Genomic DNA, 13271 nt, shown 5'->3' on the forward strand with positions numbered 1-13271 from the left:
CTGAGAGCTCTAGTCTACATGAAAGACTTGACGATGTACAATTTCAGTTATTGACAATACAACAAATCCGTTATGTGGTGAAACAGTGGTAACCAACTGGTCCCATCGTGTTGAAGGATCCATGAAGGCAGAAGAAAACAACTCATTCCCACTGACTGTCATTGCTGTAATATTCCATGCATCCACAGATGACTCGAGGAGAATGTAGAGTCAAACTCCTGTCACGCAGTCGGATAAAAGCATTATTTTCAGACAAATCTTTTTTTTTGTAATAAACTATGATTGATTTGCGACAACATGCTAGATTTCTCTCCAAACCTCCATCCAACCGCAGGCAAAATGAAAACAATATGAATATAGTCGCAAAAGGCTCACACAACCACATTGCACACAGACTGGAATCTCCCTGACTTTCAACTTCCATGTTCAAATATCGGAATATTTATTTGCCCAGATAGGTCTTCATTGCAACTAGCACCAGTCTGATTCAGCACGGGCATAAAGTAGGCATGCTTTTGATTTGATTGTGAAATCCTTCAAGTGTTATAATAAGTAAGATAAGCTCACTGTGAAACAAGTTGTTCCAACTTGAAAAAGAAAAAAACAGTTCCCCAACTTCTTTATTAGGGGTTTTTGTGTGTACGTATGTGTATGAGTCCTGTCTCCCTAAGTGTCTCTGGTGTAGGGTGTGGGGAGACCCCTACTCATCCTATTTGGCTGAGACCATTATGGGAAATGTTGGTGGGACGAAGCGGGCGGAAGTTTTTCTTAGGGCATTCTCAGCTATTTCCAGGGGCTCAGGTTTCCCCTGTCCCGTCTGGGTACCCCCTCCTGCGCACCTCTTCCTCCCAAACCGCCGCCAGCTGGATCTCAGGGCCCCCAGCGCCCCTCTCCACACAACACTGTAATGACTTCCTTCCTGCTGCTCCCTCTCTCCGGTGCAGGGACTCCCTGCCTCTGCCTCCACCTCGACACTCACCTGAAATGAAAAAACTGTCTGGTGGAAGAGGGAGCAGGAAAAAGAGACTACTTCTTTATTTCAACCTGGGAAAGGACTGAAGTAACCCCTTCAGTTTGATTCAGGGGGGAAACCTAATAGAGAGAGAGAGAGAGAGAGAGAGAGCGAGAGAGAGAGAGAGAGAGACAGAGAGAGAGAGAGAGAGAGAGACAAACAGAGAGACAGAGAGACAGAGAGAAAGAGAGAGAGAGAGACAGAGAGACAGAGAGAGCGAGAGAGAGAGAGAGACAGAGAGACAGAGAGACAGAGAGACAGAGAGACAGAGAGAGAGAGAGACAGAGAGAGAGAGACAGAGAGACAGAGACAGAGAGAGGAGAGAAAGCGAGAGAGAAAGAGAGAGAGAGAGAGACAGAGAGAGAGAGACAGAGCGTGAGAGAGAGGAGAGAAAGCAAGAGAGAAAGAGAGAGAGAGACAGAGCATGAGAGAGAGGAGAGAAAGCGAGAGACAGAGAGAGAGAGAGAGAGAGAAAGAGAGAGAGAGACAGAGCATGAGAGAGAGGAGAGAAAGCGAGAGACAGAGAGAGAGAGAGAGAGACAGAGAGAGAGAGAGACAGAGCGTGAGAGAGAGGAGAGAAAGAGAGACAGAGAGAGAGAGAAAGAGAGAGAGATAGAGAGACAGAGAGAGAGAGAGACAGACAGACAGAGGAGGGAAAGTGAGAGAGAGAGAGAGAGAGACAGAGAGAGAGGGCGTGAGGGTTCTCCAAAGTGGTTCCATATGCTAGACAGAAGCCAAGCTTGGTCTGGGAGCCACTGGGCCACACTGGTCCACTACAGAGACACAGACACCTGATGGTCACACCCAGACCCATACAGAGACATCCCATAACTAAGACAGAAAGTCCAACAGAAAAAGAGAAGCATAGGGGCCAAAAGGACTGACAAATATCATGTGTTATCTTAGAAAATGGTCAACCGTGTGATGTTATACTGTTTTATATAGTCGCTTATTTTATTACATTATATCATAGCTTGTTATATCCTGTCATACTAAATCATGTTTACTGTTTCATTGTCAAGATCTCTAGAGAAACCTCCAGGGCTGAAGCCCCAATAAGACATTAGTTCCCTGTGAATCCCTGTGTTCAGTCTGAGGGTGGCTACCTTAATGTAGCTCTCCCAGCCAGCTCTCCTCTCCTCAGCTGGACAGCCAGGCTCCCCATCTCCCTATGGCCCCTTGCTAAAAAAGACTAATATCTGTGGACATCTATAGCTGCCACGGTCCAATCTGTCTCAGTGGTGGATTCGTTTCACGGCCTGCCAGGAGTGTTTTGTAATTAGCCTGATATTGATGAAGGCTGATTCCAGCAGGTAATCGCTGACAGTTCAGCTTTGTGTCTCCGCTCCGCAGAATGTCTCTATTCATTAAAAGGTTTCACGAGTGTGAATTCATTTCCACTTCATGCTTTTGCTCTTTGATCAGCTGTGAGGGGGGATTTCATGGCCATCAGAGATAGGATATCTAGCTAAACAGTCGTCACGGTAGGAGACTGTGTGGCTCAGCGGGACGGGTGGGAAAATGGCCGTGGCCACAGCAGAGTGATCGGGGACATCTGATCTCATACTAGATTCGCTGTGGGAATCAGTGTTCACTGATGATCAGTTTGTGGGATTAGTCAAAGACCACAGACACACTGATAGTAATACCAATACCAGATGGAAGGTCTAATAGTGAACCTGAGGTTTACTGCAGAGTAGTCTGGACGCAGCTTTCTAAGGCACTGCATCTCAGTGCAGAGGCGTCACTACAGAACCTGTTTCGATCCCAGGCTGTATCACAATCGGCCGTAATCGGGAGTCCTATAGGGCGGCGCACAATTGTCCCAGCGCCTTCCAGGTTAGAGGAGGGTTTGGCCGGGGTAGGCCGTCATTGTAAAAGAAGAATTAGTTTTTAACTGACTTGCCTAGTCAAATAAAGGTTATATAAAACATTTAAATGAATATCAAATCAAATCAAATGTATTTATATAGCCCTTCGTACATCAGCTGATAACTCAAAGTGCTGTACAGAAACCCAGCCTAAAACCCCAAACAGCAAGCAATGCAGGTGTAGAAGCACGGTGGCTAGGAAAAACTCCCTAGAAAGGCCAAAACCTAGGAAGAAACCTAGAGAGGAACCAGGCTATGTGGGGTGGCTAGTCCTCTTCTGGCTGTGCCGGGTGGAGATTATAACAGAACATGGCCAAGATGTTCAAATGTTCATAAAGGACCAGCATGGTCGAATAATAATAAGGCAGAACAGTTGAAACTGGAGCAGCAGCACGGCCAGGTGGACTAGGGACAGCAAGGAGTCATCATGTCAGGTAGTCCTGGGGCATGGTCCTAGGGCTCAGGTCCTCAGAGAGAGAGAAAGAAAGAGAGAATTAGAGAACGCACACTTAGATTCACACAGGACACCGAATAGGACAGGAGAAGTACTCCAGATATTACAAACTGACCCTAGCCCCCCGACACATAAACTACTGCAGCATAAATACTGGTGGCTGAGACAGGAGGGGTCAGGAGACACTGTGGCCCCATCCGAGGACACCCCCGGACAGGGCCAAACAGGAAGGACACAGCCCCCACACCACTAGAGGGATATCTTCAACCACCAACTTACCATCCTGAGACAAGGCTGAGTATAGCCCACAAAGATCTCCGCCATGGCACAACCCAAGGGGGGGGCGCCAACCCAGACAGGATGACCACATCAGTGAATCAACCCACTCAGGTGACGCACCCCTTCCAGGGACGGCATGAGAGAGCCCCAGTAAAGCCAGTGACTCAGCCCCTGTAATAGGGTTAGAGGCAGAGAATCCCAGTGGAAAGAGGGGAACCGGCCAGGCAGAGACAGCAAGGGCGGTTCGTTGCTGCAGAGCCTTTCCGTCCGTCCGAAATAATATCCACTATAGCAGGGGCACTCCACTCTTACCCTACCAGGTCCAGAGCCTGCTGGTTTTCTGCTGGTTTAATTGCACACACCTGGTGTCCCAGGTCTAAATCAGTCCCTGATTCGAGGCGAACAATGAAAACAGGCAGTGGAACTGGCTTTGAGATCCAGAATTGAGCTTGAGGGTACTTTAAAACACAGGAGGCTGGTGGCACCTTAATTGGGGAGGACGGGCTCGTTGTAATGGCTGGAGCAGAATCAGTGGAATGGTATCCAATACATCAAACACATGGTTTCCATGTGCTTGATGCCATTCCATTTGCAATGTTCCAGCCATTATTATGAGCCATCCTACCCTCACCAGCCTCCACTGTACTACAGGGTTGATAGAAAACCCTTTTGCCATGAGATAATGAGTAAGGAGACAAAGGGCTGAAGAGAAGTGTTGGTTAGGAGTGGAATAGACATCTATTATTAGAACCACTATAACCCTCTGGCCACCAATGCCACCCACCACCACCCTCCTCATCGTGGCACTGCTGCCTATACCCTGAGGCTGGCTAAGGTGGTGGTGGGCGAAATAGGCTTTTTGACCCCAGGCATTATAGAATGACAACAATTACCTCAGCTCGTCTCTTTAGCGTTTTGGTCAAGACAAGCTGGCTGCAGTCTGACTGGCCTCAGGCCAAGCTAGGCCATTAGTGCCTGGCCACATTAGAGATGCATTAGGTCAGAGCCTAAACTGTCCTGCACCCCAGCTGCTAATTGAGGCCCTCAGTGAGGGGCCATGTTGGGGCCAGGACCGGGACGGCTGCTCTCTGGGCTCAAATTGTACTATGGGGTTTTACACACAAACACACGCACTCACGCACACACAGCCTGTTTATCACAACCAGGTAACTCCATCCCGGCCTATGTGTTAATACTGTATGAAAACTTATATTGCACAAAATGGTCAATAGCCCAAATAAAAAAAATCTCCATTACGGTCCTTTTGAACTTTTAGTATGTGTGTACTAATATACTAGTTGTTCAGGTGTGGCACAGTGTGTGCATCTGTGTGTGTGTTGTTCTGAATGTGTGTGTGTTTTGAAGGCTGCTCGCTGGACTGGCTCCGCGACACCATGTGGTCGCCTCATATCCCCAGGCTGCCTTTTCCAATCACTGCCTGCCTCTCTCCCTCCCTCCCTCCGCTCACAACAGATAAGAGGCCAATCAGTGTTGGCTTGGGTACACATGCTTGTTCCTGAATGAGGGAGGAGGTGGGGTTGTTGAAGAAGGCCTGGGGATATGTATGGTGCGCTGGCATCCATGACAAAAGCATACGCCTGTTTCCACAAGGGGGGGGGGGCAACTCTCACTCTATACTCACCTCACGCCTGCCTCTCCTCTGAGATTAGTTATTAAGCAATTTGGGGGATACACACTCCCTCACACTCATACACACGCACACACTAAGAGGAGACAAGCGGTTTACACTATGCAAAGCATTCTCTATGAAGGATGAGTTGGGTGAACTCTTGACAGAGAATAGCAGGGTCTTGAATTAATGTAGGTGGTTGCAAGCCTGTTTGTCACGAAGGAGTACCAGAGGAACGAGAGAGCCAAGGAGAGGAATAGGAAACATTATTAATAAATACGGCCGGCAGGTAGGCAGGTAGGTGGGTAGGTAGTCAGGTAGGGAGGCAGGTAGGTGGGTAGGTAGGTAGGCAGGCAAGCAGTCGGGCAGGCTGGCAGGTAGATAGGCAGGTAGTCAGGCAGGCAGGTAGTTAGGTAGGTAGGCGGGTAGGTAGGTAGGTAGGTAGTTAGGTAGGCAGATAAGGAGGTAGGCGGATAGGTAGGTAGGTAGGTAGGCGGATAGGGAGGTAGGCAGATAGGGAGGTAGGCGGATAGGGAGGTAGGTAGGTAGGTAGTTAGGTAGGCGGATAGGTAGGTAGTTAGATAGGCGGATAGGGAGGGAGGTAGTTAGTTAGGTAGGTAGTTAGGTAGGTAGGTAGGCGGATAGGTAGGTAGTTAGGTAGGCGGATAAGGAGGTAGGTAGGTAGGTAGGAAGGAAGGAAGGTAGGTGGGTAGTTAGGTAGGTAGGTAGGTGGGTAGTTAGGTAGGTAGGTAGGTAGGTAGGTAGGTAGGTAGGTAGGTAGGTAGGCGGATAGGGAGGTAGGCGGATAGGGAGGTAGGTAGGTAGGTAGTTAGGTAGGCGGATAGGTAGGTAGTTAGATAGGCGGATAGGGAGGGAGGTAGTTAGTTAGGTAGGTAGGTAGGCGGATAGGTAGGTAGTTAGGTAGGCGGATAGGGAGGTAGGTAGGTAGGTAGGTAGGTAGTTAGGTAGGCGGATAGGGAGGTAGGCGGATAGGGAGGTAGGTAGGTAGGTAGGTATATAAGAAGACATATGGAGAGGGAGATCATGTCTTTGATGTATTGATGCTGTCTACTGCTGCAGCGTGTTAGGCCTTGGTTAGAGAGGAGAGAGGGGCATCACCCAGCTTATCTTAGAGGACATCAGTACAGGCTGGGGGAGGATGCCCTTGGAGATGTTCTCATTCCCACAACACTGTATGACTACCTCTCTAACGGTCTAACTTGGTGGAATCTTTACTAATATACATACTATAGATACATACAGATGAATGGTAATAATATAGTTACTCCAAGGTATACTCCAAGGGAATCCATTGATCATTTACTGGCCATGCACAAATGTGTTGTAACAGCCCCTGTCGTCCATTGTGATCTATAGGAGGTTCTCTGTTACATATCATATCAGTAAATACCAGGGGTAAATACCAGGGAAAATGAGCTTGTGCAGACTGGCCCTCTGAGTCCATGTTTGTGGATGGACCATAATGGATTCTTAAAGCGATGAATGGCTTATAGGCATGACAGCCATGTTTCAGCGGGATGGGCTTATCCACGGCACAGGGCACTAAGGATATTAGGGAATCAGCGTAAAGCGCAGAGGAGACGACGACGGGAATAAAGCCTTGGCTCGCTGGTAAGCCCTCTCCCTCCTCCCTCGCCAGCCAGACCAGCCTGGAAACGTACGTGGTGAAGATGAGGAAGCAAGAAGACTTGGCACACAGCCATATTGTGTGTTCATATCTCCATTACTTGTTGTGTGGTTCATTTTGTGGGCCATAGCCTACAATTAATAAGTGTCACTCAATCTGCCATCATAGTGACTGGAGGTCATCGTTGTCTGTTGTGGCAGTGTCTTTCAGGATGAATGTCTGCTGGAATGCCTTGGTAGTCCATACGGAACAATGACTGGATTGGATGGAAGCCAATTTCCTAATGACTGTGAGTGAGCGAGGTAGCCTATCATAGATCTGCCAACAAGCAACCGGGCATCCATAATATAGGTCCAATATATGAATGTACTTCTCCTTATACCGTATATCTCTTTCAGTCTAACAGTTGGCAAGGTATTTCTTATCTATTTATATACATTTTGAACAAAGTGCAGAAATCCAGATTAATAAAAGGCTGTCATTTAATTAATAAAATACATTACAAAAACAAAGTGTCTTGTTTGAAGTAATTACAACCCAGTGTCATGTTTCATAGTTTACACATGAAGAACTCTCTCCTCGGCGAGCGCACACACACACACACACACACACACACACACACACACACACACACACACACACACACACACGAATATCTCCACAACCCAATCTGCTGAGGCTCTCCTGTCCTGTCAGAGTGGGACTGAGGCAGAGGTTTGATTTATGTGGCACCCCTCACCCCCCACTGTGAATTAGAGACCATGGGTCGAACACTATTTTTCTTTGTGAGCAGGGGCATGCTCGCGGCTAAAACCAGGGCAAACACCGTTCATCATTAGCTTAATGACAGCATTCCTTAGGCGAATTAACCACGCCACCATATCGACTGGCACGGGCTGGGAGTCTGCGCCCCTTCACTTTGATTCATCTCCCAGAATTCCCATTCCAACTCTATCAAAGTAATCTCAGTGAAGACACAGCATTGATCTCTAAACACACACACACACACACACACACACACACACACACACACACACACACACACACACACACACACACACACACACACACACACACACACACACACACACACACACACACACACACACACACACACACACACACACACACACACACACACACACACACACACACACACACACACACACACACACACACACAAACAAACCAGGTCTGCAGTGTACTTCTTACCTCCTCTTCTAGATGCAGAAATGATCTGAACTTGCATACTAACAGGCCTATGAAGTGATGTTTACACTTGCCCATTCATGTACTGTAGTGCTAGCACCTTACAGTCTGTTCACAAACCTATTGCTGCTCACTGCCTTGTGCCTCAGTCTCTCAATAATATCAAATAAGTCTATGTACCAGAGGAGGCTGTTGAGGGGAGGACGGCTGATAATAATGTCTGGAATGGAGTAAACGGAATGGCATTAAGTTATTTGATACCATTCTACTGATTCCTCTCCAGTCATTACCACGAGCCCGTCCTCCCCAGTTTAGGTGCACCAGCCTCCTGTGGTATGTACTATGTATCCTACTTTAGTCAAATATTGAAAGACGCCAACAGCACCTATGCTTACTGTATCTAAAAGTAGAACGTAACAAAAAAGAACATTCTAGAAACATTTTATTAAAAACAATAAGGAAAAGCAATACCTACTAGAGATTTTAAATTGGAGGTTTTTACAGCAGTGATTCTAGTTACAAGGTCAGTCAACTTTAGAGATGTACGGTATATTCATGTTTACTTACTCACTCAGGTCATGTTTAGAGTGAAACATATCCCATCAGGTCACCCAGATGTGATTGAACAGGAGTATGACTTCTCTGAAGACTCAGGTGTTCCTCCAGGGCACAGGAGGTTATTCTACCTGACACAGGGTCACAGTCCCTGTGTCACCCCTTACATAAAACCCTGGCATTACGGGCTCAGTGAATGTAGAGTGGAATGTGTGCAGGTGGGTCAGTGTGTCAGAGGAGAAGCTGTAAAAGGACAGCGTGCCGGCCGGTCAGTCCAGATACACTCCCACTCTGTTGGAGCGGGACGTGGGGACAGGTATGTCAGTTTTCGTATAATTGTGCCTGGCAGAGTAACTGTCATAAAAGCTGTTCAGATTCCAGGACTTGTCATTGGCTCCAAGCCGACTGTCAGGACCCTTTCCTCTCCTGCTGATTCCTTTATATGTTACCGCGATACAAGCCCTCCCACTCAACTCTACCTCCCAGTAGCAGCACCCAGTCAGACCCTCTACACAGCACCTGTTCATAGTCCTCAAAACTCTCTGTGTGATCAGAATACGGCTGCACCCTCCAGATCCATTCCACCTTCCTGTTCTCCTCAGACAGAGAGAGGGTTCTGTGTGCTGTGTTTGTCTCCAGTGTCAGATCACAGGCATCTAAATGGGGGAGACCAGGATTGAAATATACTGTATTTGGGGGGGGAAAAACACTTGGAAAGCATGTATTTGAACATACACAGTATTTACACAAACATTTAAATACACCCATGCATTTCACCCAGGTCTGTTTGATATTTGAAATAATGTATTGTGGAATATTTAAAAAATACTTCAAAGTCCTTCCAAAAGAAGTAGTTGATTAGGGCCACATTATTTGTGAAAATACACAGAAAATAAGCATTTAAATAACACATAATCGAACTCATGTCTTAAACCCAGGTCCAACACACACAGCCTATGTCCATGCATTAAACCCAGGTCCAACACACACAGCCTATGTCCATGCATTAAACCCAGGTCCAACACACACAGCCTATGTCCATGCATTAAACCCAGGTCCAACACACACAGCCTATATCCATGCATTAAACCCAGGTCCACCACACACAGCCTATGTCCATGCATTAAACCCAGGTCCAACACACACAGCCTATGTCCATGCATTAAACCCAGGTCCAACACACACAGCCTATGTCCATGCATTAAACCCAGGTCCAACACACACAGCCTATATCCATGCATTAAACCCAGGTCCACCACACACAGCCTATGTCCATGCATTAAACCCAGGTCCAACACACACAGCCTATATCCATGCATTAAACCCAGGTCCACCACACACAGCCTATGTCCATGCATTAAACCCAGGTCCAACACACACAGCCTATGTCCATGCATTAAACCCAGGTCCACCACACACAGCCTATATCCATGCATTAAACCCAGGTCCACCACACACAGCCTATATCCATGCATTAAACCCAGGTCCAACACACACAGCCTATGTCCATGCATTAAACCCAGGTCCAACACACACAGCCTATATCCATGCATTAAACCCAGGTCCACCACACACAGCCTATGTCCATGCATTAAACCCAGGTCCAACACACACAGCCTATGTCCATGCATTAAACCCAGGTCCAACACACACAGCCTATGTCCATGCATTAAACCCAGGTCCAACACACACAGCCTATGTCCATGCATTAAACCCAGGTCCAACACACACAGCCTATGTCCATGCATTAAACCCAGGTCCAACACACACAGCCTATGTCCATGCATTAAACCCAGGTCCACCACACACAGCCTATGTCCATGCATTAAACCCAGGTCCACCACACACAGCCTATGTCCATGCATTAAACCCAGGTCCAACACACACAGCCTATGTCCATGCATTAAACCCAGGTCCAACACACACAGCCTATGTCCATGCATTAAACCCAGGTCCACCACACACAGCCTATGTCCATGCATTAAACCCAGGTCCACCACACACAGCCTATGTCCATGCATTAAACCCAGGTCCAACACACACAGCCTATGTCCATGCATTAAACCCAGGTCCACCACACACAGCCTATGTCCATGCATTAAACCCAGGTCCACCACACACAGCCTATGTCCATGCATTAAACCCAGGTCCACCACACACAGCCTATGTCCATGCATTAAACCCAGGTCCAACACACACAGCCTATGTCCATGCATTAAACCCAGGTCCAACCACACAGCCTATGTCCATGCATTAAACCCAGGTCCACCACACACAGCCTATGTCCATGCATTAAACCCAGGTCCAACACACACAGCCTATGTCCATGCATTAAACCCAGGTCCACCACACACAGCCTATGTCCATGCATTAAACCCAGGTCCAACACACACAGCCTATGTCCATGCATTAAACCCAGGTCCACCACACACAGCCTATGTCCATGCATTAAACCCAGGTCCAACACACACAGCCTATGTCCATGCATTAAACCCAGGTCCACCACACACAGCCTATGTCCATGCATTAAACCCAGGTCCACCACACACAGCCTATGTCCATGCATTAAACCCAGGTCCACCACACACAGCCTATGTCCATGCATTAAACCCAGGTCCACCACACACAGCCTATGTCCATGCATTAAACCCAGGTCCACCACACACAGCCTATGTCCATGCATTAAACCCAGGTCCAACACACACAGCCTATGTCCATGCATTAAACAAAAACTCATTTTTGGGGGCCTGATTTTAACCTGCACCTTCTACCATGGTCCACACTATAGGAAAAGCAGAGGAGCAGACAGTCAATTAGTCACACACACACACACACACACACACACACACACACACACACACACACACACACACACACACACACACACACACACACACACACACACACACACACACACACACACACACGAAGGAAACATACTGGGGAATACATTGTGTTACACTGAGTACTGATTGATTCAAAACCTTTACAGACTTGAGTTTCTCCAGTTTACAGTGTGGATCCTCCCGTATAGCATAGAGCTGCTTCACTCCTGAGTCTCCTGGGTCATTGTAGCTCAGGTCCAGCTCTCTCAGGTGGGAGGGGTTTGACCTCAGAGCTGAAGCCAGAGCAGCACATCCTTCCTCTGTGACCTGACAGCCTGACAGCTTGCATGATGATTTCACATGGATATCAAAAATGACTGATGCATTTTGCTTCTTCTCTCAAAGTTGATATGGATTAAACTTCAGTCTAAAATGTGACGTTCACATTGGACTATGATAAGGTACTGTACGGGGTACTAAACTATTTCTGACACTTCTAAACCATGTTGCTCACAAACAACGAGGAAAACTAAAGTATTGCTAAAATAGTTATATTCCGATCAGCATGGCTACAATATTGCTAAAAAATAATTGCTGAAATAATTATTGGAGAAAATGAAAATGATGTGGATTTAAAAGTTTGTTTTACAGGACTTTTGTTTTGCAGTATTGAAACTGAAAGTTCATTCAACTGAAATTGGCCTGTAAACACATGTTGATCTAATGAACCATTATTACTTATTGAACAAGTACAGGAATACTCACTTCAGTGTCACCAGTTTACATTGTGGACTTTGCAGTCCAGCAGAGAGCAGCTTCACTCCTAAATCCTGCAAGTCGTTGCCACTCAGGTCCAGCTCTTCCAAGTGTGAGGAGATGAGAGCTGCGCCCAGCGCTTTGCAGCATCGGTTTGAGAGGTTACATTGATTCAGCCTAAATAAGATGTTTAAAATCGACAATTTGAGATTTTACAACATGTTACTTGAGAAGTAGCATAGCAGTAACATAACAGTTAGCATAACAGTTACTCACAGGGCTGTTCTGGAGGCTTTGACTACTGGCAGCATCCTCAGAAGACCCTCCTCTGATCTAAAGTATTTCTTCAGGTCAAACACATCCAGCTCTTCTTTTGAAGATAGCAACACAAACACCAGAGCTGAAAACAGTGCAGGTGACAGTTTGGCTGCTGAGAGACTTCCTGAGCTCAGGTATCTTTGGATCTCCTTCACTAGAGAATGGTCATTCAGCTCACTCAGACAGTGGAACAGATTGATGCATCTCTCCGGAGAGGGATTCTTCCTGATCTTCATCTCATTGTACTCAACTATTTCCTCATTGGTCTGTGAGCTGCTTCCTGTCTGTGTCAGTAGGCCTTGTAGGAGAGTCTGATTGGACTCCAGTGAGAGGCCCAGAAGGAAATGGAGGAACAGGTCCAGGTGTCCATTCTTACTCTTTAGGGCCTTGTCCACTGCACTCTTGAATAAGTTCATCATAGGTTGGTGTTTCCGAAGTTTCCGCAAAAAGGAGGAGTTCTGTTGGACCAGTGGGTTTTTATTGCAGTATATGAATGTGAGAAACACATAAACAGCAGCAAGACACTCCTGGATGCTCAAATGAAGAAAGCTGAACACTGTCTTCTGACTGGTCCTCCCCTACACCTTAAAGATCTCGGTGCACAAACCTGAGTACACGGATGCTTTTCTGACTCCAATGCCACACTCTGTCAGGTCTTCCTCATAGAAGATAATATATCCCTTCTCCAGCTGATAAAATGCCAGCTCTCCAAGT

General features: G+C 47.0%; 1 protein-coding gene across 1 annotated transcript; it reads right to left on the reverse strand.

Moving 5' to 3' along the window:
* Positions 1-11425: 11425 nt before the first annotated feature.
* Positions 11426-12997, reverse strand: LOC112235906 (ribonuclease inhibitor-like). Its single transcript, XM_042324987.1, has 4 exons — positions 12516-12997; positions 12249-12416; positions 11649-11826; positions 11426-11440 (listed from the first exon to the last, which is right to left on the reverse strand). The coding sequence occupies exons 1-4, from the start codon at positions 12974-12976 to the stop codon at positions 11426-11428; spliced, it is 822 nt and encodes a 273-aa protein (XP_042180921.1). The 5' UTR covers positions 12977-12997.
* Between the last annotated feature and the right edge of the window lie 274 nt (positions 12998-13271).

The sequence above is a fragment of the Oncorhynchus tshawytscha genome, linkage group LG07 (genome assembly GCF_018296145.1).
Source record: "Oncorhynchus tshawytscha isolate Ot180627B linkage group LG07, Otsh_v2.0, whole genome shotgun sequence".
In the NCBI taxonomy this organism is placed as follows: domain Eukaryota; kingdom Metazoa; phylum Chordata; class Actinopteri; order Salmoniformes; family Salmonidae; genus Oncorhynchus; species Oncorhynchus tshawytscha.